The sequence below is a fragment of the Lissotriton vulgaris genome, chromosome 7 (genome assembly GCF_964263255.1).
Source record: "Lissotriton vulgaris chromosome 7, aLisVul1.2, whole genome shotgun sequence".
In the NCBI taxonomy this organism is placed as follows: domain Eukaryota; kingdom Metazoa; phylum Chordata; class Amphibia; order Caudata; family Salamandridae; genus Lissotriton; species Lissotriton vulgaris.
Genome location: NC_141695.1, coordinates 1,075,707,122 through 1,075,732,634, shown reverse-complemented (window position 1 = coordinate 1,075,732,634; position 25,513 = coordinate 1,075,707,122). Strand labels below are relative to the sequence as shown.

At 42.4% G+C, this 25,513-nt stretch overlaps 1 protein-coding gene across 1 annotated transcript in view; it reads right to left on the bottom strand.

Moving 5' to 3' along the window:
* SPOCK1 (SPARC (osteonectin), cwcv and kazal like domains proteoglycan 1) overlaps nt 1-25,513 on the bottom strand; it is a 2,113,319-nt gene that overhangs the window by 213,226 nt on the left and 1,874,580 nt on the right. Inside the window, exon 7 of the mRNA XM_086931522.1 lies at nt 5,244-5,363. Coding sequence (XP_086787648.1) covers nt 5,244-5,363 — 120 coding nt within the window. The remainder of the gene's footprint in view (nt 1-5,243; nt 5,364-25,513) is intronic.

The following is a 25,513-nucleotide window of genomic DNA, read 5'->3' as shown; positions in this document are numbered from 1 at the left end:
AATCTCTGGCTTTAAACTTGATTCTTCCCATGTGAAAATGTCTGTCTATGCTGATGACATCCTTTTATATTGTTCCAATCCTTCTATCTCTATGCCAGCTTTTCTCTCTCAAGTTGATATTTTTTTCCCAATTATCCGGATATCGCCTTTATTCAGATAAATGTGAGGTTGTCCCTTTAAATTTTCTTTGTCTAAAACAAGACTTTATCACTTCCGGATTCTCCTGGAAAACTTCTAAAATCAAATGTTTGGGTTTATGGTTTACTCCCACGATTCCAGAAACTTTGAAAGAAAATGTTGCTACTCTTTCTAAATCTCTCAGTGCATCTATTGACCGGTGGCATCCACTTTTTCTTTCTTGGTGGGGTCGATTAGACTCAATTAAAATAATGCTCTCTCTGTTAGTCCTGTATCTTCTTTCTATGGTTCCAGTTCACATTCCTGCCTTTTATTTTTAAAAAAAGAATTCTATTTTGATTAAATTCCTCTGGAAGAATAAATCTCAGCGAATAGCTTTTACTGCTCTTAAAGCAGGTATATCTTCTGGAGGCCTTAAATTCCCCGATTTCAAATCCTATCATCGTGCATTATCTTTAAGACAATCCTCCCGTTGGTTGGATCAGAATTAAGGTGTTCATCCTCCTCTTTGGTTGAAAATAGAGCAACATTTCATTACTCCCTTCCACTTTCGTGAATCCCTAGCTTTTACAAACAATATCTCTTCATTTCGACCTCAAGTGATCTCCCATACTCGTAAATTACTAACACCTCTTTTTCCTTCCTCTTATCCTGCCCTATTTTTGCTAGATGCTCAGCCTATCTGGCATAATCATCTATTACGTATTAAAGGTCGTACTTTCTATTGGAAAAATGAAGACTCAAAGGTTTGCTTTGGATTTCACAATTGTTGTCTAATTCTCTCCCCCTCTCTTTTTCAGACCTCCAATTAAAATGTTCTTTACCCTCTTCTTGTAAATCTCAACATGATTCTCTTATTCCGTCTCTTCTTCAATACATCCAGTCTTTGCCCACTAGTCCTATCATCCCTCCTTCATCTTCTAATCTTTTTCTTTTACTATCTACTCATACGTCGGCCTCTTCTCTATATAAGACTCTATTTTTGGTTTCTGATAGACCTAAAGGGAAATCAGAATTGGCATGGGAAAAGGATCTTGGGGAATGTTAGTCAGTTCCTTTTTGGAACTCTTTATGGTTAGAAATTCATAAGACATCTAGAGCAGCTAATACGACCCAGACCTTGTATTTTGTTTATAAACGCCTTCTTTTTACCCCAATGGAATTAGCTACTTTCTCCCCAGACATATCCCCCACCTGTTGGTCCTGTAACAGTTCCTCAGCAGATTTAAAGCATATGCTCTTTGATTGCCCCTCCCTATCTCGATTTTGGCTCTTGGTTTGGTCCCAAATTAATACAACTTTCAATACACAAGTCCCCTTTTCTAACTCTCATATCTTTTTGGGATCATTATCACCCCTCTGGCTACACTCTACACATTCTCCCTCATCAATTGACTTGTAATTAGCGATAGCCCTTCATTTAATTACCTCTAATTGGAAACAGGCAACTAATGTTACTTTCAAGGCTTGGTGGAATGCTGTCTGTTTTAATCACAGATTGGACTCTTCTAATGTTACCCCTCTCTCTTTACGCATTAAGAGAGATCTTTTATGGCTTCCTTTATCCTCTTACCTTTCAGATTTGGCCTTAGCCTCCTCTCCTAATGTTAACAAACCAGATGAAGTTCGGAAACCCCCATGAATTTCAATGTTGTCGCCTTTATCCTTTATTTCAGATGCGTGTTTAAATTCTAGCTCCCTTCTTTCCGTATTAGCTATCTTATGGTAAAGTTTAAGTTTTATAGTTTTCTTGTTATTCACCAGTTTTCTTGCTGTAGTTTACAGAAAAGATTCAGGTGGTGCTTTCATTGACTTTATCATACATGTTATTTCCCCCTCCCTCTCTTTCCTTTCCCCCTTTTTTCCCCTCCCTCTTTCGCCTTCTTTTCCCTTCTTCTACCTTTTTTTACACATGGATTATATTATGTTGTATAATGAATTAACTTATTTTGTCATTGTAACTTCTCTAGTATGTTTCCTTTTCCTAACTGTGATATGCTTTTTCGTTTTCAATAAACCTTAAACTTAAAAAAAGAATGTATCTGACCCGTGCTCCATCATGGTCGGCCTGAAATTTTTGCCTTTGACCCAGCAGGATCACATAGCCATGGTTGGTGCTTTATGCTTTTAGGCGCTATATATTGCAGTTTATTCCTTAAAAATTAATAAGGTCAAGTTTCAGCAATGGTTTTGTTAATGTGTTGCATGTGGCTATATTGTTTGTTGAGATCATGGTGACACAGCACCTAAAATACGGTCAGAGACCAGTTATGCCCTTGGGAGTGCCCTAGACACCACATCAGGACTTGTGGAAGTCAAAAAACTGACAACACAGTGGAACAGGCCTCCTTCTCCCTACTCTTTTTATGTGAGAGTGAACATACTGAGTGCATGAGTCTGTGAGACTGTGTTATATTATTTCCCTCTACTGAGCTATAAAATTCCACAATTGTTTCATGCACACCTTCCCAGAGGTACCCAGCAGAGAAAGCAGAGAAAAATTGGCTTCTTTAAGGCCAATTTTTGGGATTGGGACTAAATTCATTCATCTACCGGAGTCAAGCATCCTTATCAAATAAGATGAACCTGAGAGCACAGACAAACAATCTCCATTCTCACCAGTGTGTAGATAACTGTGCAAATCAAGCAGAAAAAAACAGACATGTTAATAGCCGCATAGGTCTTATTACCACAAATTTAGCAGGCCACTGTAAATAAATGAGAAAAGTTGTATCTGAGTGTTTGGAGCTGGTGGACAATCAAATGGAGATTCACAAAGCAGGAATTTAAAAAGGCGCCAATATTGTTTTAAATGTAACAGCTTAAATCCACAGGGGCCCGACGTCGTCTCTTATGCAGTGATGAGGCTAGCCAATGATTCTCGAGGAGAGACCGAGTCAGGCCATGACATTGCGCCTCTGCACCAGGCACCAGCAACGCGAAAAGGAGATATCAGAGCTGAGAGAAGACTTGTGTGCTATGAGCATTGCATTGTGGACTTTACCAAGCACTTTGTGACAGCTCCCGCTGGTCACTATAATTGAAGGAATATTTTTTACATGTACTCTTTTAATTACTTCTCATTCTCCATAGACCATTTTAAGTGTAAAAAGCGGATTTTAATTATTTTTTGCTTTATTTTCTTGCTAACTGTTTATGCTTTCACTTCCGGTTGGTTTGCACAATAAAGTTCTTTATTCTTTATTGTACTGCTATTTCGATGTGCCTGTTAGACACTTTACCTGAACTTTATCTAGTCCTCAGGTAAGGGGCGAACCTGCCTCAGGTATGCAAAGGTGGCACTCTTTGATCTTCCAAGGTGACCTGGCCTACTGGACATCCCGAGCATTCCAAAGTAGGATAGAGACTCGCACTCCTCTGTTGGGAGCTTTGTCCTCAGATGAATTCTGAACAAGCCTTTTGTGGTTTATGGCTGCAGGATGACCAGTGCTTGCTTCAACAATTTGTGGATGTCTACTTCTAATAAAGAACTCCTTCTGGGAAACAGTTGAAAGTAGTGCTTTTCTTTCTTAATGTCCTTCCACAGGTCACTCGTCAAAACGAGCACACTTTTGAAGTTAAAATCACTTCCAAAATATTTTCCTGGCACTAGCCCATAGTACAATTTAGCAAAGTCCTGCACAATTCAATCAATAGGCCATTGATAGTCAATAGGGTTGAATTTGATCCCTAATGCCATGCTTTACTGAAATTATCAGTGGTTTTGTACAGTACGATGGTAATCTTGGTAGCTGATGTACTATCTATCCAGGTCAGCATTGGAATAATCAATTGGCAGATATGTAATGGTGCAGACAGCGAGGTTCCACTACAGTAAAGCAAGTAACCATGGGTTGCACAGATTTTTATTGCCACTATGATGATGTACCACTGTTGCACACTGCCACACAAATCTTACTCGATTCACATAGATTGCGTTCTTCTATGAGCTATATTCATTCTGTTATTCTTTCTAAATCAGGTCTGGGTATTGTGTACTTTTAAGTGTCGGTGGTAGGGTAATAAAATACTATGTATTATTCGCAGTAAAGTGGAAGACCTTGAAATAGTTACAGCATAGTGGAAGACTCTTCAAACGTTTTCTGTCTTCTAAATGAGAGCTCAACATTTGATGATTCCTTGATTATTGTTTTATTGTGGGGAAAGTTACACCTTCTAAAATCTTCGAGGACTGATGTAATAAAATCAAACCAGGCTTCACAGGATCTGCTATGTGTCTGCTGGCCTGAAGTTGGAACTGAAGGCAGTAACCCAAGGAGGTTGCCTACATTACTGTCAATGTAGGCAACACCCACAATGTCATTTCTTGGTGAATTTTTGCGAAGATTGCCAATGTCCTTCCCCACAATAATTGCACTCACGTGTCCACCCTCTGTAAGTAGGTACCACTACAGCAATCATTGTGGAAAAAAGCTACACAGACCCATACTTTGTAGGGGGGGCATGTAGTTTGTTTGAAAAAGAACCTTTTTTATCTGAAGCAAAAGAAAAACAAGGAAGCATGTGCTAAGAGCGACAAGCATACACCAGGAAACCAGGAGTACACCTGGCACATTTAGACTCCGAAATAATGGGTAAAAAACGACAAAACCCAGATGCATGCCTGTGCTAGCAGGATAACAAACAACAACCAGTCAAATCAAATATATTCTCATTAGTTGCAAGACTGGAACCGATTTGTTTCGGCTGTTCCACAACTTTTTAGAGCGCAGATCCAATTCACAGAAACAGCAGAGTGCATGCATAAAGCCAAGAACCCTGAACAAGGAGAATTTTAAAAACATCCTTTTTAATGGGCCTATTTGTGATTAAATTGTCATTGACATTCAGCCATGGCTAGTGAAGCCTAAACCACAATCCCTGTGGAAGCAGTATACTTGCCCTTGCGTTGAGTGGGCTCTGAACTCATTAGTGTTTGTAAAGCTTGAGTGTTTCCAGCACGCGTTAATGAGTTTGTAAGTCCCCCTTAGACAGCGGTGGTGGTTCTCTTTAATAGATGTTTCTAGAGCATTCATTCATACGGCGCTGTCTGCAGAAGTGTGTGTGTTTTTTTTAATAATCAGAATATAAAATGAATTTCTTACTGCCTTGGTTTCCGTCCGTGCTTGTGGGTTTGATGAGGCGGTTGGCGTCCTCGTGAAGGGCTCCAAACCAGTCTTTGAGTCTTGACGCAAGATTTCTCAAGTCCTTGTCTGTGCAAAGTGCTAGAAAGTATTACAAAAAGGAGGATTAAAACCATAAACCAATATTTACATTAAATATAATATGCAATGAGCTTTAGCTTTATTGAGACCAGTGGCACGTTCGTGGTGGATTAGTAAACTTAAATCGGATGTTTAGAGCAATTACACTGAATTTGGCAAAAGGCACAAGTCACTTTGATCTTGTTGAAACTCGAGCAGGGTTCACTCTTAACGATCACTACTTTTCACAATGTTATTCAAGTGCATACTCTAAATATTTCGTAAAATGTTAATGTAACTTGTCATATCGTTGATGTCCCAAAGACCACAGGAGACAGTTGCTTGGTTTCAGGTATATTTATTTCGATTCTAGCTCGCAGTATTAGAATGCGCCCTGCCCCTTGCCCTCTCAGTCCTGTTGTGTCCCCTTGCTCCCCTGACCGGAAGTGGTGTCCGGTGTCCCCCTACCCACACCCCTGACCCAAGGTCCTAGTGCCCACTGCCTGGGCACAACATCTCCCCCTTTGTTGCAAATAAACATTTTCTGTGACATTGCCTATTGTCACTGGTAGAGAACTAAATGAGAGAGAGAGAGAGAGAGAGAGAGAGAGAGAGAGAGAGAGAGAGAGAGAGAGAGAGAGAGAGAGAGAGAGATTCTCACGGTGAGCCTCGTCACTTTACATCTCTTGAATCAGTCTCTTTGGTTTCTTGCATTCCCTTCTCGGCCGCGTCTCTCCGTTGTCCATTTGTGCACCTTCGTCCTGTCTAGTTTCCTCCAGCGCTGGTGCCTGCTGTTCTTCTTCTTTGAACTTCAGGTCCTTGAAGTGCGAGCTGTTTCTTGTGATGTGATACCGCCCTGCTGATGCTGTTATCATGGGCCCTCTCACTTCACGTCAGCGGATCCTTTGAGAATGGGCTGTCTGACTTCCTCAGCTGTCTTTGCCGCACTACTACTGTGTCTCCTTCACGTAGTTTTGCTTGAATGGCATGCCTCCTCTTATCTGCGTCTGCTTTCATTTTCGCTTTTGCTTCTTCATCTTTGGCAGCTATGCAGCTTCGCTCCTCTCTTGGTGTCTCTTCCATCTGCGGTAGCCTTGTCCTGCTCAAGCATCCTAGCACGAGCTCGGCGGGGCACCACCCTGTGGAGCTGTGAGGAGTGTTCCTGTAGTCTCTTAGGGCCAGATGTAGGTGGCCGTTTCAGGCCATTTACCGATCCGTAACGGCCGATTTTGGCCGTTACCGATCGGTAAATGGGTGACAGGTATGTAGGGGGCATTTTTTTACAGATTCGGTAAAATTACCAAATCGGTAATTTTACCGAATCGGTAAAATAAAAATTCGGTAAATTTACCGAATCTGAGGCTCCTAGATGTAGGTGGGACTCTTCTGAGTCCCAGAGGCCTTACAGAATCGGTATTTTACCATCAAATCCAATTTGATGGTAAAATACCGATTCCGGTGTGCATGCACATGTGTGCATGCACACCTATGCCATGTGACAGGCAGACCTGCCCTTAGGGCATGTATGCCTGCCACATGGCACCTGAGCCTGTTTTGGGGGTGCCAGAGGGTGTCAAAGTGACACCCCCTGCACCCTTGTGGAAATCGGTATTTAACGAATCGGTAAATACCGATTCGGTAATGCCCATTCATTCCTATGGGCTTCAAAGCCCATAGGAATGAATGGGCATTACCGATTTGGTATTTACCGATTCGGTAAATACCGAATACTTCCGATTCGGTATTCCAGCACATCTGGAATACCTACATGTCCACAGCTTAGATTTACCGATTTTCAATTACCGAATCTGTAAAATTCGGTCATTAAAAATCGGTAAATCTATTTTACCTACATCTAGCCCTTAGTATCTGGCATAGGGCCTGCCCTATCGATATCTGCGTTATCTTAGCTCGTTGTACCGCCTTTTTGATCATTTCCATGAATCTTTCTGCCATTCCATTCGCCTGTGGCCACAAAGGTATTTTTTTCCGGTGGCGGATCCCTAGGTACTTCATGAATTTTCTGAATTCTTCTCCTGAAAACGGGAGGCCATTGTCAGTCTTTAGCGTTTGCGGAGAGCCCCATGCTGCAAAAACATCTTCCATACGGCATAACTCAGTCGCAACTGCAAAAAAAAGCACAAGAAACAACCTTTGCCCCAGATCCAAGCCTTCAAAGTACAGATGCGCAAAACATCTGTACAATAGTTGTAACACATCCCTGAGTGAGTTGTCATGAAAATATGCATTTAAAAATAGTCATACATCTCGAGGGTACAGGGGTAACTGAAAATGCTGCCTTTCCTGAAGGAAACTTCAAATATGGCGTGAATCCAATAGCTGATTTTACTCCTTCTTGGAAATTGTGTGGCAGACGAGCTTCTGCTGCTCGATTCCACTCCTCGGTCCCTCTCCGTATTTAGAATATCCGCCAGAAATTAGGCGATTTTCAGTTAACAGTGAATTTTTAAACACATCCCCTGGTGTGCAAATAACACAAGAAGAAGCTAGCGCGGATCATGTATCACTGCTGTTTGTGCTAATTTACTCCTACAACTCACAGACTGTAAATCCAAAAACCGCTCACCTAGTCGAAACATACTTCAAAATATACTTCATAGTCTGAACTGGTAGATTAAATGTGTTGTTCGTTATGACTTGACAAAAGATTATGTCAACCTCTTCTTATAGGTTTTTGGTCGCCCGTTCCAAAAGCCATTGCTTTTCAGAAACATTGGATGGCTATTTATAGTTTACTTTTTAACTGAGAATGTTTTTTATGTCAAACTATATAATAAATGCCCCTGTTAGGAGAGTGCTGTGAGTGTGCCAAACATGTTTACATGGACTGTGGCTAAGCTCCCACTGCAGCTTGGCGGGGAGTCCCTGACCGAGCCTTTCTGTGGCATCTTCTCTCTTTGCGTGAAAACTGTGGCAGCCAGCACAGATTAGGGGTGGCGGGGAGGCAGGGGGAGGGAGTGACTGTAAAAAAAAAAAAGAACGTAACTATTGCTGCCGCATCTTTCCAGTCTGTCCTCTGCATCAGGACTCGGCCAGAACAAGAACAATGAAGCATTCAAACTCCCCTATGATTGGTCTGAGCGCCGTGGTTTGGTACTCAGCCAGGGAATTGGGCAGTGGCGGCCCGTGGTGCGAGTAGGGTGACCAACCGCCCGTAAATTTCACGGAACGTCAGTTATTTTGGCATGTTGTCCGTTGTCCATTATCATTCCTTTAACAGACACTATTTGTCCGTAATTTTGGGGATGGCAGCAAGCTGTGCTGTTACCCTGGAGACAACCTAGAAGTTTAATTTGCTCGCACTTCTCTCTTAGACTTTAAAGGCTGCAGTAGCCCCTCCCCGACCTCGCACAGACTGAGGAGTGACCCATTGTCATTCTGACTGAGGCTGATTGTCACATATAGAATGACAATGGGCCCTAGGGTAGTTACAGCAGGGGGTGTGCCATCTCACGAATCTGCCTAGGGCATGGCATTCTGCGTTTGTCTCTATGTTCTAGGTCCTGTATAAGAAATTGGATTGTAAACTGATGGGCATGCTGTGCATAAACTCCCTCAAAGTAGGCAACACACTCCTCAAAGTAAATGTTTAGAAAGTATTTTTGTGGGCCCATAACAACTTTAAAGGTAAAACATGCAACACATGAAATCTACAACCCAATCTGGGGCCCGATGTAGGTACCAAATACCGGTCGGAAACGGCCGAATTCGGCCGTTTCCGACCGGTATTTGGCCTACTGAGATGTAGGGGACCTTTTTTTGTCCGATTCGGTATTTTACCAATTCGGTAAAATTACCGAATCGGAAAAATACCGAATCGGTAAGTTTACCGATTTTTAAAATTCAGGATGTAGGTGGGACTACTTTCAGTCCCACAGGCCCTTCAGATTCGGTATTTTAACACCCAATCCAATTGGGTGTTAAAATACCGAATCCAGGTGTGCATGCACATGTGTGCATGCACACCTATGCCATGTGACAGACAGACATGCCCTTAGGGCATGTCTGTGTGCCACATGGCACACAAGCCAGCATTGGGGGTGCTAGAGGGTGTCAAAGTGACACCCCCTGCACCCTTGCAGAAATCGGTAATTACCGAATCGGTAAATACCGATTCGGTAATGCCCATTGATTCCTATGGGCTTCAATGCCCATAGGAATCAATGGGCATTACCGATTCGGTATTTACCAAATCGGTAAATACCGATTCCTTCCGATTCGGTAATTTTTAAAATAATATTACCTACATCTGCCCTTCTCTTTTTTACCACTTCTTAAATACCGATTCGGTATGAATCGGTATTTATGAAGTGGTAAAAAAGATTTACCTACATCGGGCCCTTAGTGAAAGGAATACTTTAATGATTAAAACAACAAAAACATTTTTAAGGGGATCAAGATGTTTATTATTATTTTTTTAAAGAAAAAGCAAAATGTGCCCCTAGAAAGCAATGACGATCTCATCTGTCAATGTTGGACTATGTGGATTAGGTGACTGAGTTGTATCTTTCCAGGCCAACCATAATAATGCACGGGTCCCAGCAGTTCACTGTAATCAACAGTTTTACCTTGGGACTTTGGTGGGTCTTTTAAAGTATGGCAGGCAGCCCAGTGGGTCAGTGGAGGCCCTTCCTCACCAACCATGAATTGTCGACCATGCTTGGAGATCTCCACAGTGTCCGCAGACATCATTTTGCCGTAAGAGCTTCCACCAGTGCAGCAGAAGTACTTTTGTCAAAAGCAAAATACCAGCTGATCGCCATGATATGGTAGCCAGTAGACATTTTATTTTGCAGACACAATCCCCCAAACTGATTTTTATGTATGCAAAGTTAAACAGCAGCTCTAGCATGTAGGCAGAATTTTGTTTTAATAAATATTTTTTCCAATTATTTTTGATATGTATAATAAACAGATATTCATCACAACCACAGCATCCGTTGTGAAAGGGATTTTCACAAAGGACATCGCTATATCCGCAAAGTCCATCCAAGCAGATCTTACAGACTCTCACCAAAGATGCCTGCTCAGGACCATGAACTGTAAACAAAAGATCAGACTGGACAACCCAGTACAGAAACTATATAACTAGATTATGATAATGTGAAATACCACAAAAAAGACCTGCACAGTTGCTCAAAGCTGTGCACATACTGAAAAACTGTGAAGTGCACGATTGTCAACCTAATCTAAACTTATTTTGACTTTTACTTATGTTGGTTGTCTATTTACTTAGTTATATACTATTGCACGGCCACCTCCGATGTGTCTGTAAAACATACCTTTTGTCCCAAATTTTTGTCCTGTATTTTGACTTTCTGTCCAGAATTTGTGTCCTGAATTTTGACCCTTTGTCCTGAATTTTTACACTCACTGTCCTGAATTTGCACCCATGACAGTTGGTCACCCTAGGTGGAAGTGCTGCCAGGCGCTGATGTGCGCGCTGCATCGCATTTGGCGTTGCAGCGCGTGCAGCAAAATTAGTTTTATCTATTCATATGATTACTTACCTCTATTCGCCCGTAATCCATAGTTTACTACCCCCCAACCTGCCCCTCCCCTGCACCATGTCAGTGCCTGTCAGCACTCCCACCACGGGCCGCTACTGGAATGGTGGCCTGGGTATGTTCTCCATGCAGACTGTAATGCAGCCTGCATGGAGAACATGCAAAGTGTGCATGACTGTTTGGCAGGCCTGGGAGGGTCAGTCAAACATTCATGTGCACTTGGAGTGGGGCAAACCACTCTTCCCCTGCCCTGCTCTGAGAGCAGAGGAACCCCATCCGGCCGCAAGGCAGCAGGAACAAATACAATGATAATAACATTAATTTCTTATCATTTTATTTTTCCTTTAGTTACACTGCTTAAAAGCAGTGGGTTGACGCTCCTCTGCCTTAGCGGAGGAGCTGCCCAATCTTGTCTATAGTGATGCCAATGGAATGGCCGGTTATTTTAGCAGGGTGAAAAGAGAGTTTACCAATGTACTTGTGGGGTGAGGCTGAGTGAGTGATGTGTGCACTCGTAGACCTGCAGGCACCTTAGCGGTAGGATTGAGCAAGAAAAGCAGAAGGACTTATGAACACAGCTTATCAACAAAAAGGTAGGGTTCTGGCATACTGCAAAGTCTTGCATACTTTACAATTTGTCAAACTGCAGCAGGGAGGCTATCCCAAAGTTGTAGGGTAGTATCAAAAAAGGCCTAGCCCAAATTGTAGTATGTCCAAACTGCAGGACGATGAACTAAAGGCGTGAGCTAAATCGCAGAAAAAGAAAGGGAATTTGCTTTGAAAGTCCTCACTAATTCTCAGAGTCCCTTGCTCATATAAGACCTATTAGGCAAATTGTTTTCAATTCAATTAGCTGCTGCACCATGTCGTCTCAAATCAGAAACCAGGCCAAACTTGTGAAGGTTAAAAAGTAGCCTGACTGCCCTGTTTTGCATTAACTGTAGCTTCTGAGTGATACATCTGCCCATCTGTGATGGGGTGTTCCTTTGCCCCATAGATGGCCTTTTCTTATATGGCACAATTCGAAGAACAATTTCTGTACAATAGCATCATCAGTGCCCATAATGCATATGATATCATGGATATATCTGACCCAAGTGGGTCAGATATATCGATGATAGTTTCTGCATATGGTTCAGCCATGAGCGTGATTTAGACTGGCTGAACAATGGTACACAAGACATCAAATTCAACAGGAGCAAGACAAACACGTCTGTCACATTTCTTGATGCTGAAGCAAGAGCTCTTGGAGAAACACTGCCCACATCTTTTGATAAGAAACTCACTGACAAGAACAGTGCTCTCTATCACTACAGTTACCTTCCACGGAATTTACTTGATAATCACTGCCATTACATAGCGTTCCTTTTACAACACGGTTGTTACAACAACTGCGTTGTTACAACGCGATGCTTTACATCGTAAGTCATAAGATCGACTTGCTGTAGGAAGTGATCTAACCTAAGGAACAGTATAATTTACTGTTCCAACACCTTCCCTACTGTTGCGCAGACTGGAGTTGGAATAGTAAATTATACTATTCCTAAGTTCATGGTGCCCCCTACAGCAAGTTGATCTAATGACTTGCGATGTAAAGGTATCCCGTTCTAACAACGCGGTCGTTGTAATGAATGACCGCTTTGTAACAGAACGCATTGTAATAGCATGTGATGTAACATGCTATATTCATTGCAACACCAGAGCCTGCTGCATATTTGCTGGAGAATGTGCATCGTCATAAATAACCAAAGAAACATTGGTGGCCAGCAATGCCGGACCATCTAGTCTGCCCACTCCCTGCCTCCTGCAACACCGCTTAATCTGTGCTTACACAACCCAGTTATGATACATCCCTGGGCATTGTTGTCAAAACACGTTCGACTTTACTTCGTTGAAGCACATTCCACTAAACTCCTCTCTAACTAACACTCTTCTACAGCAGAAATCATATTCGCACACAACCAAATAACATCTCCAGGCTCCTCTCAAAAGAGCTTTGCACTGTCAGGACAAAGTCAGATCTATTGGCTTCATCAATTTTTGTTTACAAATTATCAGTGCATTTGCTCCAGGCCTTGACACATTTATTGCTTTTCCTTCCATCATCACAGCTCTTACTACTAAAAAATGCAATTCGGCAACATTGTTATTCCTCTCAAAACAAAATTGCTCTTCGGGCTCTCTGAGGCAGGATAGGCTGCAGCACACAAAATGGTGCAGGTACTGGGACATTTCCAACTAGTGCTGGGAGTCTTCTTGAACCTACTACATTTTGCAACGAATGGCACAAAATAACGCTTCTGCATTAGTAGATGAGAGAAAAATGTAAGTTTTTGCCCTGCTTATCTGTGCAAATGTCACTGCAAACTTACTTGACGATTGTGGAAAAAAGTTTGAAAAAAACATTGCTTGGCATCACCTCTATTAAGTTCACAACAGTAGCTGAACGGAGATTTAAATACTAGAGCAGATATAACTTGGAGCAAGGCTCGACTAAAAAGTTCTCATACAGGCATTAAAAGTAATAAATACGAGAAGACCTTTTACTTAGAGTTACAATTAAGCAACAGGGAGGTGCATTTGCAGGACCTTTGCTGCAGAGCTGATGTTTCAAGAAACAGATGCTTCAACATTTTAAAACAGCAGGTGAGGCTATAATCCTTGTCTACCTCTTTAGCTGAAACAAGACGCTCATAAATATTCATAAAGTGGATACATGGGAACGAGTAATCCATTTCAAATGTCATGATCTCACTTGATCTCTTTTTTGATGCATCAATATTTATATGCTACATTGGATGGCAAAAATTAGTCAAAGGTCATTGCGGTCCCTGCAATTCTGTTTTTTAAATGTAGGTCACTCTAACTATAATAAAGAAGTGGCAAATAAAATGAAAGTGTACAGTTAAGGTACTGTATGCTCGTTGGAGAGCATGGAATTTAATTTAGGGAGGCACCTGCTTATGAGGCACCAGTGATTGTCCGTACTACCCTTGGTAGCATTGGTCATAAACACAGTACAGGAATAAAAAAATAAAAGAGGACCAAGAGATCCGTTTAATTTTCCTGCACCCCACTCATTACAAGTTTCCTTGCCTCTCAGATTCATTTGAAAAGGGGCTATTGGTGGACAATGGTCTATGCTACAGTGTCAACGGTGTTTTACAAGATGCATGACGTCTCTTCCGCTTCCACAGTCACTTTGGTGATTTGATATCCATTACATGTAGTGGAATGCTAGTTTTGCACCAGGCTATTGGAAATGTTGTGCTAATCTTTACAGAGAATTAAAAGTGGTTTCTCATATTCTGGCTCCACAGTTACTGATGTTTATTGTATTTCATGAATATGGTAAAGACTGAGAAGAAATTGGCAATTCTCCATTTCTAGCTGAGATGAAAATGAAAGTGCTGGCAAGGGGAAACTGATATTACTTTACCATGTTTTAGATGCCAATACTAGATGCCAATACTAATTTTAGAAGACTCTTTGTTTGAACATACTCTTTTCACATTATAATTCCTTGAGTGCATCTGTTACAAACTGACACATTCCATAAAACGTGTTCGATTTTATGAAGGTGTTGATGCCTTTTGTTTTACAAACATAACAAATTCAAATGGTGTTATGAATCATTTTTCCGAAACAATGAAGTCTCTTTCTGAAGGCACAGTGTGGGCTAGTGAGAGAATTAATATTAATCTGTTTTACCATTTCCAAATAATGTTAAACAAATAAAAACATTTGTTTTATGAATCTGTCCCGTGCCTTCAAAGAAATTCCATTTCGGCAGAATTGTTTTTGTTTTTTGGTAATTTTTTTTAAAACGACAACTATGGATATAGGGCCCAATTTGTTTAAAGGTCAAGAAAGCACATTCCCTGAAATATTTGCTCAGGCCTGACAATAAATTACTTTGCTCATCACCTGCTGCTATTAAATAATGGAATTCAAATCAGTCCAGTTACTCATAATTGTATTCTAGCTTGCCGAAGCGGAAGTGACACTTACAAATGATGGTAACAACATGTGTTGTTGTTTCTTGCCTAATTTAATTATAGAGAAGACCTACAAGACCTACTAGCCACAACTAGTCTCAAATCAGGCTTGCCCAGCAGCAGACCGTGCTTTGTCCTTCCCCAGAGAGCCCCTTATGTCTGTCTGGCTGGCATCTAACCTTTGTAATATTCAATTTCGAAAGACCACATTTACATCTGCCATGCCAATAGCTTAGAGTCCATTATGAGGCTACACTCCTGTATCTTACTCCAAGGTAGTTCAGGGAGTGCATAACATCGGGTCATTTGATTGCATATGTAGATAATACACAATTATTTTCAGACTAGGTAGTGAGCTGCAATTCGTGCAAAAGCAATTTGAGAACTGCTGTGGATCTCTTTCCACTGGATCAGGCTAAATTCACTAACTTTGAATGCAGGTAAGACTGAAGTTCTGGATTGTCCTGTGTTGAACTCGGACGGGTGGCCTTAAACACCTACTCCCCTTTGAGCGCTATTTTGTCTGTGCAATCTGGGCATAATTTCAACAATTTGTTGTCTTCGAGGCCCACAACAACAATCTCACTTCCACCTCTTTTCTCATGTTGAAGATTATCAGGGTGATCACAATGTTTCTGGATAGTTATTATAGAAAACATTTGTATATGTTTTGATAACCTCAAAGTTTTATAATTGTAATTCTTTTTTTGCTACCTGACTAACAGAATACATCAATCTAAAATGTTGCTGCCTGTTTTTTCTTAACAAGCGTTCCCATATTTCCACTCACCTGGCCCATCTTTAGTGGTTACATGTAAAGAAACACAGTCTTTGTTGAGCTCTTTGTTTCGCAACCCCCGCCCCCCTGTCTTCCTTTCCGAAATTATATGCCTACTCTTTTTCCAACTACAATCCAACTAGAACACTTTGTTGCAGTTTCCTTCATCTGGTCTCTATCCATACATTTAGTAAAACTCAACTCGGCTGAGGGGCTGCTCGCTTGCCATGGTCACAGCAAAGGCTTGGAATACCCCCCCCCCCACCTTAAGTTTAAGAGCTAAAACGCGCTTGGCCAAGTTTTGGAAAATGTTAAAAGCATATTTATTCCCAATTTCTAAAGATTTGGCCTCATGCCCTCCATTATTCAGACCAGCACCAGTGCCTTTTCTGAGGTAATGACGTGTTCTATATCATTCAAATTCAAGTTCATTGAGAGGGTTCTGTTATCTATTTAACCCCTTCGAAGCTAATGACGAGCTGGGCTCGTCATGGCGCTTACCTGCCGTGCGCGGATGACAAGGCCAGCTCGTCATGAATTATGGATATTTTATCCCTTCAGCGCAGGACGGGAAAACGCCTAGCAGCCATGTGGTTAAATATCTCTGTGATTCCCCAAGTAGAGAATTTGCTCTTTATCGTGGGCGGAAAGAACTGCAGTAGACGTGGTTCACACCACCAGTGAGCCCTATTCATCACATATCCGGAGTACAAAATTAGCAAAATAGTCACAGAATTCAGATTGATCACATATGGAAATCTAATATACCTCCAGCAAATATGGAAGACCTTGCTTAATTCACAGTTTTTACTAATATGAAGAGGGTCCGTGAAGATAAATGCAGTAGTACCACCGCCAAAGAAAACAAAGGCTCTAGTTGAGCAATCAAAGTAAAAGCACCAAAACTACAAACATCTGCTTCACATTACCGTATTTTGGTCACACTGAAAACATTGCATGAAATACACATTTAACAAACCCACCCAACCAAAGGGGAAACGCCAGCATAATGATTCGCCATGAGGTCAGGAAGAGAAATACAGTAGCATTCAAACAAACTAAATATTATGAACAGAGCACAGAGAAACTGCATAGCAAGGCATGAATGAACACAGTAAACAGGGAACCCAAATAAAGTCAGCAGTGAGTTCCTAAATGCAGGCACATGTCTGCCTAAACACATACACTTAACCCCTTCCCTGCAGGCCCGTTTCCGCCGCTGTGCGGTAAACAAAAGAACAGGGGCGGGCCATGACGAACCCCAGCCGTCATCAGCACACGAGCACCGTAGTGCATGACGGCTGGGGTTCGTCATCAGCATGGAAGGGGTTAAAGATATCAGAAACACATGTATATCAGTTTTCAGTTTCAATTTTTAACGTCTTTATTTCGAAGTTTTTCTTCATAAAAGACAAGCATATAAAATATATACAAAAAAAAGAAAAAACACACAACAGGTAGTAAGTACAACCATATACAAACAATTTAAGTTATCATAAATCTTGTTTAAAAAGCTATTAAATAGCATATGAAGACGATTTTACCAAAGTTAATACATAAAAAATGTTAAAAGATAAATCAGAATTTGCAATCCAGTAAGCATATGTTTAGGACAACTCAAAAGGCAATCAGCTATTGGCTCCTTGTAAGCACCTTGCTCTGATAATCCAGGCCCACCCAAGATATTTTGCTACCCCTATGGATAGCCATTCTGCTGTATTGTATTTTAGGATTAGTAATGCTTCGTTGCTCACTCGGGTGTTTAATCTTATGCAAATTGGTTTGAGCCATTTACGGCGTGGAGCTCGATAGGCTGGGCAGGCAAACATGAAATGCCCTAAAGATTCCTTCCGCTCAGGACACCAGGGGCATGTCAAGGACGGATGGTAGTGCCACTTGTTGGTAAATTCTCTTATTGGCAGCGTCCCAACACGAAACTGATGGTGCAGTTTCCTGTCAATGCATTTAAGGATGGTGTCCCAATAAATCTCTGTATGTGGAACCACTTTGTGAGTCAGAAACTTACTAGTTAGGTTGGATTTCTGAGAAAGCTCTACCCGTTCCTCTTTGACTATGCACCAATAGAGTTGTTTAAACTCTTTTTTAGATGGAAAGGTGTGGTCTCCCGGCTCAGACCATAACGTTTGAAGACCCATTCTAAATAGGGTATTCTTGATAGATCTAAACCAGGATATATCCCCTGCCCCTTGTAACGATCTCACTTCCAATAATTCTTTGGCAAACATAGATAGTTCCGGGGTAGACCAAATACGTCTCCATAACGAGACCATCCTATATTGAGCAAGATGTTTATTGGAGTGGATGCCCATATCTAACATGAGAGGGAGTGATGGTGTTGATGGTGGGAGACTCACTAGGCTGCGAAAAAAGTTGTTCTGAATTTTTTCCAGAGCGGCCAGATCTGCAGTCCCCCATAAGTCCGCCCCATACAGCATTGCTGTGCTGATTTTGGCGCTATAGATTTTAAGCGCTGGTAATACCCTTTTAGTCATGGAACATCGTTGTTCCTTCACAAGACACCCTGATAAACGAGCAAATTTTAGACTGAGCGCCTCTATTTGTTCCTTCCATCGTAGCCTATAGTCGATGACAACCCCTAGGTATGTCATGACCTCTACTTGTTCTAAGCTAGTCCCATTCATGGTTACATGACCCCTCTGGGGTTTATTCTTTGTCAGGACCATAAACTTTGTCTTAGAGACATTGATTTCGAGGTCATTTTGGCTACAGAAGTCCACAAATTTATTTATTGCTAACTGGAGGCCCGCCTGCGTTTTTGCCAGGATTAAGGTGTCGTCGGCAAAGATTAAAAGGGGAAACTTAGTCCCACCCAATGTTGGCGCCTCTGTCGGGGTTTCTGCGAGGAACTGGACAACCTGATTAATAAAGAGTAAGAATAGGGTTGGGGCCAGAACACAGCCCAGCCTCACTCCACGGGTCACAGGGAAAGAGTCGGTCACCTGGCCCTGACAACCCCACCTTACTCTAGCAAAGTTATCCTCATGCAGCCTGATGGTAAACTCGAGGAGGTTAGGAGGTATACCCATTCTTCTTAATGCTGCCCACATCTTTTCTCTGGGGACTAGATCGAACGCAGATTTAAGATCCACAAACGCTGCGTATATAGTGCCTCCTCTTAAAAACACAGTCTTCCAATAGATCATGACAAATCTAAGCACTTGGTCGACTGTGCTTATATTAGCCCTGAAGCCAGCCTGCAGTGGAGACAGGATGTTTTCATCTGTCATCCAGAACTGAATTCTACCCAACAGCATTCTGGCAATCACCTTCTGCAGGGCGTCAATAAGACTGATGGGGCGATAATTCCCAGCATTCATCTTATCGCCTTTTTTATACACAGGTAGGATCTCCGCCCCTTTCCAAGATTTAGGAATTCTGGCACCTCTCGCTATGGCATTGGCCAATATTGTTATATTGGGGACCCAATTTTCTTGATCATATTTAAATAGGTCCGCTGGAACACAGTCCATGCCGGGAGCTTTCCCGTTCTGGACTAATTTTAGGGCATTAGTAGCCTCCACTTCCGTGAAAACTAACTGATCACGAGGTGGGGCTACTGACGAAACCAAAGTATTCTCTCCTGGGGTGCGAGAACCCAATTCTGTATTACAAAACTGCACCGAAAAGTGCTTAACCCAGGTCTCCACCGGAACATGGTTGGTTGGGGTTTGCAAGTCCCCTGACCCTCCCCATTTCACTACATGCCAGAATTTTTGCTGATTAGTGGAGAGACTGGCCTTGTATAAGTCTAGCCAACGTTGTTCGTCCCAATTTATCTTTGCCTGCCTAATCACCTTCCTATAATTTTCCCTTTCTTTTCTAATATCTAATGATATTCTAGTTTTTATAGCAGCTATCAATAAACTGTGGGCAATGCGACAGGATTTGTCAAACCATTTGGCTCCTGTATGGGTCAAACCAGTTTTCCTCCCTCCACCTGGTTTAATAAAAAAAGTTTTAATTTTGTTAAAAAGGGATTCATGAATGACACCAATTTGTTCCAGTGACCCCACATCATCTAGCAGAGGCGCAATCTGCTTGGTCGATGCCATAACCTCTATCGAAACATTTTCAACAGTGCAGGGGTCTTCCAGAAACCTAGCCCAGCATACCCATTTGCAGTCATTCGTGAGGACCGCATCTGCTGTGATTAAATTTGTAGCACTATTTCTCAATAGATCACCTTTTGCTAATAAATTTATTGCTAGGGGATTGTGATCACTTTCTGACCTGGTGACTATTTCCATGTCCACTAATAAATTCCAGAACTCCATCTTGATTAAAAAATAATCAATACGACTCGAGCTGTGGCAGTTGTCAAAAGTAACATTTCCCACTAAATCATATTTTGTCCTCCCATTTGCCGCCCGCAAGTTCCATTCTAGGCAGAGACCAAGCCACTGCATGACGGCCTCTGTAACTTTCTTTACAGGAGGGATGGTCAGGTTAGGAATATTCCATAACTGGTCTACCTCACTATAACTCCCAGGTTGTGAACAGGTTCGAATGTACAATTAAAATCCCCAGCCACCAAAACACATTTATCTCTACCAATGCTATTCAAGAGAAGATCTAGATCGTCAGCCGTATTTGATGACTTCCGTCCTGGTCGGCCCCTATCATATATATTGATTAAAAAGAGATCATGGCTGGTTGCACAACTCAGTTTCAAACCCAAGATATCATTACTCGGTGTTGGTAAGTCAGAGATCATGTAACCCAAAGATTGTTTGATCCAAATAACCAGACCCCCAGATGGACGACCTTTTGGGCCCTTACAAGCTGGTTTGTAGAAGGTCAAATACCCAGCCCGATGAATGGCATCTACTGCCCAGCTTTCTTGAAGTACAATTATATCATAATGTTCTACAAAGAGCCCCCAATCAGCATCTACCAATTTCCCCTTCAGTCCTGCAATGTTCCATGATAACATCTTTAGGGTATGTGCTGAAGACTCTGGTGGTATATCAACAGGGTTGGCAGTCAAACCACTTCCCTCAGATATAGGAACAAGACTTAAAGGTTCATCCATCCCTTTCTTTCCATGGGGGGTATTACTACACTTGGGCTCTGTCGGATCTACATTATTTACACTATGAGTTGTTATTGTACTATTTTCTAAAACCTCTGGGGAACTTGGGGCCAAAGACCTATTGTTAAGTCAGTCCACTCCATCGAGACCCATTAATGGGGCAAACCGATTGGAAAGGTGAGGCTGAAACATTGGGTATATCGGTGTTTCAGGAAAACATCTATCTCTGGGTCTATACTTCTGAGAGTGGAATTGAAGTGATTGTTCTCTAATGGTGTTGTAGGTAGGGTAAAAATAGTGCAGGGACAGGGTTTGAACGTCACCCAGTCGACCATATCTAGGTTCCCTTCTGATATAGTCAGCCACCCATGGGTCTCTAAAGCTGATTACCACACAATCCCCATCAAGATCTTTTTAACTATACCCCACCCAGTCCACCCTCCTAACGTTAAGGATGTCAGCTTTAGACGTTGGAGGGAGAGGACAGTTTTTATTTAGCCAGAATGTTACTTTGTTATATAGATCTCTATGAGTTTCCCTCTTACCCTCTCCTAACGGGGCCACTCCAGTTAATATGATGGTATAGGGAAGTGACTCAGGTGGAAGATTCACACATTGTTTTCTAGGTGCAAGATTTGTCCTAGATCGTGTACCTTGGTCAAGATCAAGATGGCCAATAGGTTTTGATGTTTTCCTTTGTGAGGGCTGAGGAATAGGGACATTGGCAACCTTCTGCAGTGGAGTGTTCTCAGTCGCCTGTTTATTTTTGGCAAGGGCAGGTTTCTGCTGGGGAACTTTGGTAGCAGATGGTCCTGTGTTGGCTCTATTTACCCTATCCCTGGTTTTCTCTGGATTTTTCAAGGGGTGTGTTGATTCAGTACTCTTGGGAATTGGAGGTATATGGATTCTCTTCGTTACGGCTATGTTCTCTTTTATTAAAGAGTCTAGTGAGCCCATCTTAGTGTTCAATAGCCTAGTCCGTTCAAAAAGCGGTAGGAGTAAAGATTTAATTAGTAGTTCTATTTTAGCAAAAAGAATGCTTTCAACAATATTTACAATAACATTGTTTTCCTCAAGAGGGATGACTACTGTGGGTGTTATTGTCTGTGAGGGGGAGCTGTTGTGAGCTCTCTGCCCCATATTACACCCCTCCCTGTCAGACGAGTCTACCCTTTTCCTCTTGCCTGGGTTTTGTGTGGGCGAGCTCTGGAAATTTGAAGATATGTCTACTCGCTCCGAGCTTTGTGTAAGGTTGGGAGAGTCAGAAAGACCAGTATCATTATGGGATAAGTCATGATAGGTGGGAGTATTATCTAGTAAATTATCTTGAGCTGTATCTATAAGGCCCCCCTCAGAGTCCGAAATTAGGCTAATAGGTGCAGTTTCTCCTACTAGATCAATGCTTACATTAGTTGGTATATTAGGCAATTGGGTTAGTGGAACCGGGGAAACAACCTCATTGATTTTGCCCAGTGAAGAGCGCTTACCTGTGACCAAATCAAGTGATAAGCGCTTTTCAGCAAGGGCTATTTCTTTCTCTAATATGCATGTTGTACGTTTAAAAAACTGGTCGATAGTACCTGTAAAGGTACCATTGGTAGTAGAAACCTGGACCTGCCTTTCCCTACCTGAACGAAGTGGCATTTTAAAGCAAGTCACCAAAATATTCTATCACAGCCCTCAGAGTACAGAACAGTAATAAGCACGACCCAAAATACACTAACAGATAACCAATATGTCGGCAAAGGAGGCCAAATAATGCGATGGGTAAATGAGTACAAACAGGTAATAGAGTACCGAAAGTTCAATGAAAGGGGGGTGGCCCGACCCGACCCTTACTGGCCACTGACAGCCACAGACCGTCCCGCCCTTGTCCCGGGCTTCTCCCGCGCGCTCCCGCGCAGCTGGACTAGTCAGGATTGTTTATAGGATCAGAGTGTGGAGGGGAGGAGCCTGCAGGGAGAGCTGTCCAGGTGGGTTCAATGAGGGCGGGCGGACGCTCCTGGGACAGGTAGTCCTGCGCCTCCGCCTGCTCGCAGCCCTGCAAGAATGATTTGCTGCAATCCCCTCCGGTCACAAAGTGTCTCCAAAGATGCCTCCCACACGACGCGGGACCCGCGCAGCGGGTACCGCGAGTTGCTGTCAAAAAATGAAGGGAAGAAGGGTCAGTTCTGCTGCCACTATGGAGCTGTAGCCTGGAAAATGATCCGCAACGTTTCCCCATGTATATCAGTATCACCAAACCCCACCCAAATGCTCCAAGGAAAAGACCATGCCAATGATGAAAACCTAGAAGAAAAGGTCGTAATCCTTGATAAGAATACTTATCTGGCATGGGAGACATCAGGAGAAAGAGAGCTGACCGAAAAAGGTTAAAAAAAGGACTCCATGCCTGCACCAACTTGGAATGCCTACGTTAATGTTTATGTTTTATGATAATGCGGTTATCAGTGACAATAAGCTGTCTACCCCAAGCATAATACTGCCCGTGGCAGGATGATGATAATTCTTCGCTTGTTGTGGATATCCAAAGCATGATGGTACCAGTGAGATGCCCACATTGTCTCCAAATGATATTTGGACCGAGTGAACCAATTAATGTGCTTTATAATTTTATTACAACAGCAGAAAGTTGGATCAGAGGTTGTGCCCAAAGAATATCAAACACAACCAATCACATTTACGATGAGATTGTAATGTTACCTTTGTCTCCATCTCCTAACTAGAGAAGTCACATCATACTGCTTGATAGATTCCATGCTACAACCAGCTACAGAGGAAAACAGCTGGATTAATACTCATAATGCCCATTTAATGTTACTGTCTAGATTTTGCAACTGCTCAAAATCTAATAAGAAAAAGATCTTTATTTATAAATTCTACACATGATAAAACAGCATGGAATGAACCACTCATGCAGACCTGTAATATGTGTAAGGTGCCATTCCTTACCATGATGAAAGAGGAGGACATCATGGCCCACAGGAGGCTTCATTGGGCCCCGATGCCCAAGGAAGCCTCCATTGCCATGTCCCTGCTTCATTATGGGCTCCACATTTTGACTCTAAGTGTCAAATCCCACAACTTCAATGTGCTCGTTAGACCTGACAATAATGCCAGCTCCTGCTGGGGCGCCGCTTCTTGTTTATTAACATTGTCAGAGCTGGAAAGAGGTGCACAGTTGGGGCTTTGCTTTCCAATCGAAATCTCAGTGGGAGCAATGCTCATTCTACCTGAGATCTTGTCATTAGTATTCATGGAGCTCCCTGCATCAGACAGCTACATGATTTGCAGAATATTGCTGCACATAGAGGTCAATTACGTTTTGTTTTAATAAATGGATCATGAAATGTTAACTCTACATTAACACACACCATAGTTTAGCACAATGCCTTCATACTTTTTAATCAGTAGTTAAATATGTCTATAGTTCTGTTTTACGTCCTCTACAAAATAAATGCCTATTAACAATTTTAAGCATGTGTAAATTAGGCGTGCCTAACTAGAAAAATTGCTGTCTTGAAATTTGATTACATTCTACTGTGGAAGCTCATGATATAATTTGTACCACAACTAGGTGTCATTGAATGTGTTTATAGCTGCAGTTATTCAAATACAATCGTTTTAAATTCATTCTCAGTCAGTCTCATTCTTAATAGCTCACTAACTTTCACTCACATATATTCCCAAGCTCCCTCCCCCACATGCATACATGTGAGTTATTTTACTACCTCTAGCTGGATAGACTCTCGGAGCAGGTATCTAGCTCCCTCCCACCAGCCACGGCCCGTGGAGGGAGTACCGGTGGGGCAGAAAGACGGGGCGGGGGAGGGGCTGGGTGGGCAGTGCTAAAAACCAGAATATGGATAATTGGAGGTAAGTAAACACTTTAATAAATAAAACGAATTTTGTAGCGCGCTCTGCATCGCAAAATGCGATGCAGCGATTGGGGACAGTGAGACCCCTGACCCCACCCGCGTCACCCCACCCTCAGACAAGGTGAGAAAGGATGAGTTGACAGTCTGATTGATGGGTAGCCACAGGTACTACGTGTCCGATGCTTAAAGCTCCCAAGACTACCTCTACAAGTGATTTTACAAGGTGTCACAAATAGGGAAACCCAAAAATGTGTCACCCCTCTTAAGCAAGGGCTTACCTTTCTCTGGCCCTTAAAAGCCAATCCGATGGCTGGCACAGGTGCCTCTAAGCATCTGAATTAGTCATTCAACAGATGCACTGCTTCATTCTGCTCCATTACCTTTAGTAAAGAACAATATTATTTTTTATACCAATAGTGAATAATAGCGTATTATTCACTATTAGCATGTCAGTATAGTGAAAGAAGGACTGAAAACAAGAGGATGGAGCCTGATACCTATTAGAGTGAGGCATAACTGGTCTCAGAAACAGGACTGACCAATCTCGTTACAATGCAATTGCACATGGTGCGGTCGCACATTCACATTTCCCTATGGGAGCATGTGCTACGGCCATTAACGGGCCGTGGCAAAAGCTCCCATAGGGAAATGGGAGGTTGTGTTCATCCCTGCCCCGCGTGGCAGGCACTTCAAGGTGCCTAACACACGGTGCAGGGATCAACAGGGGGCACCATAGGTGCCGCCTTGGCCACCAACTGTAGGCCCCTACTTGAGAGGGGCCCTACTAGGGGGCCCCAAACTCATTTTCCGACTGGCTTTCCATGTCGGAAAGCCCGACACGGAAAGCCTGTCAGAAACCTAGCATTGTAATCCGGACGGCGTAAAACACAGTCCATATTGATTACGTGTCGGAAT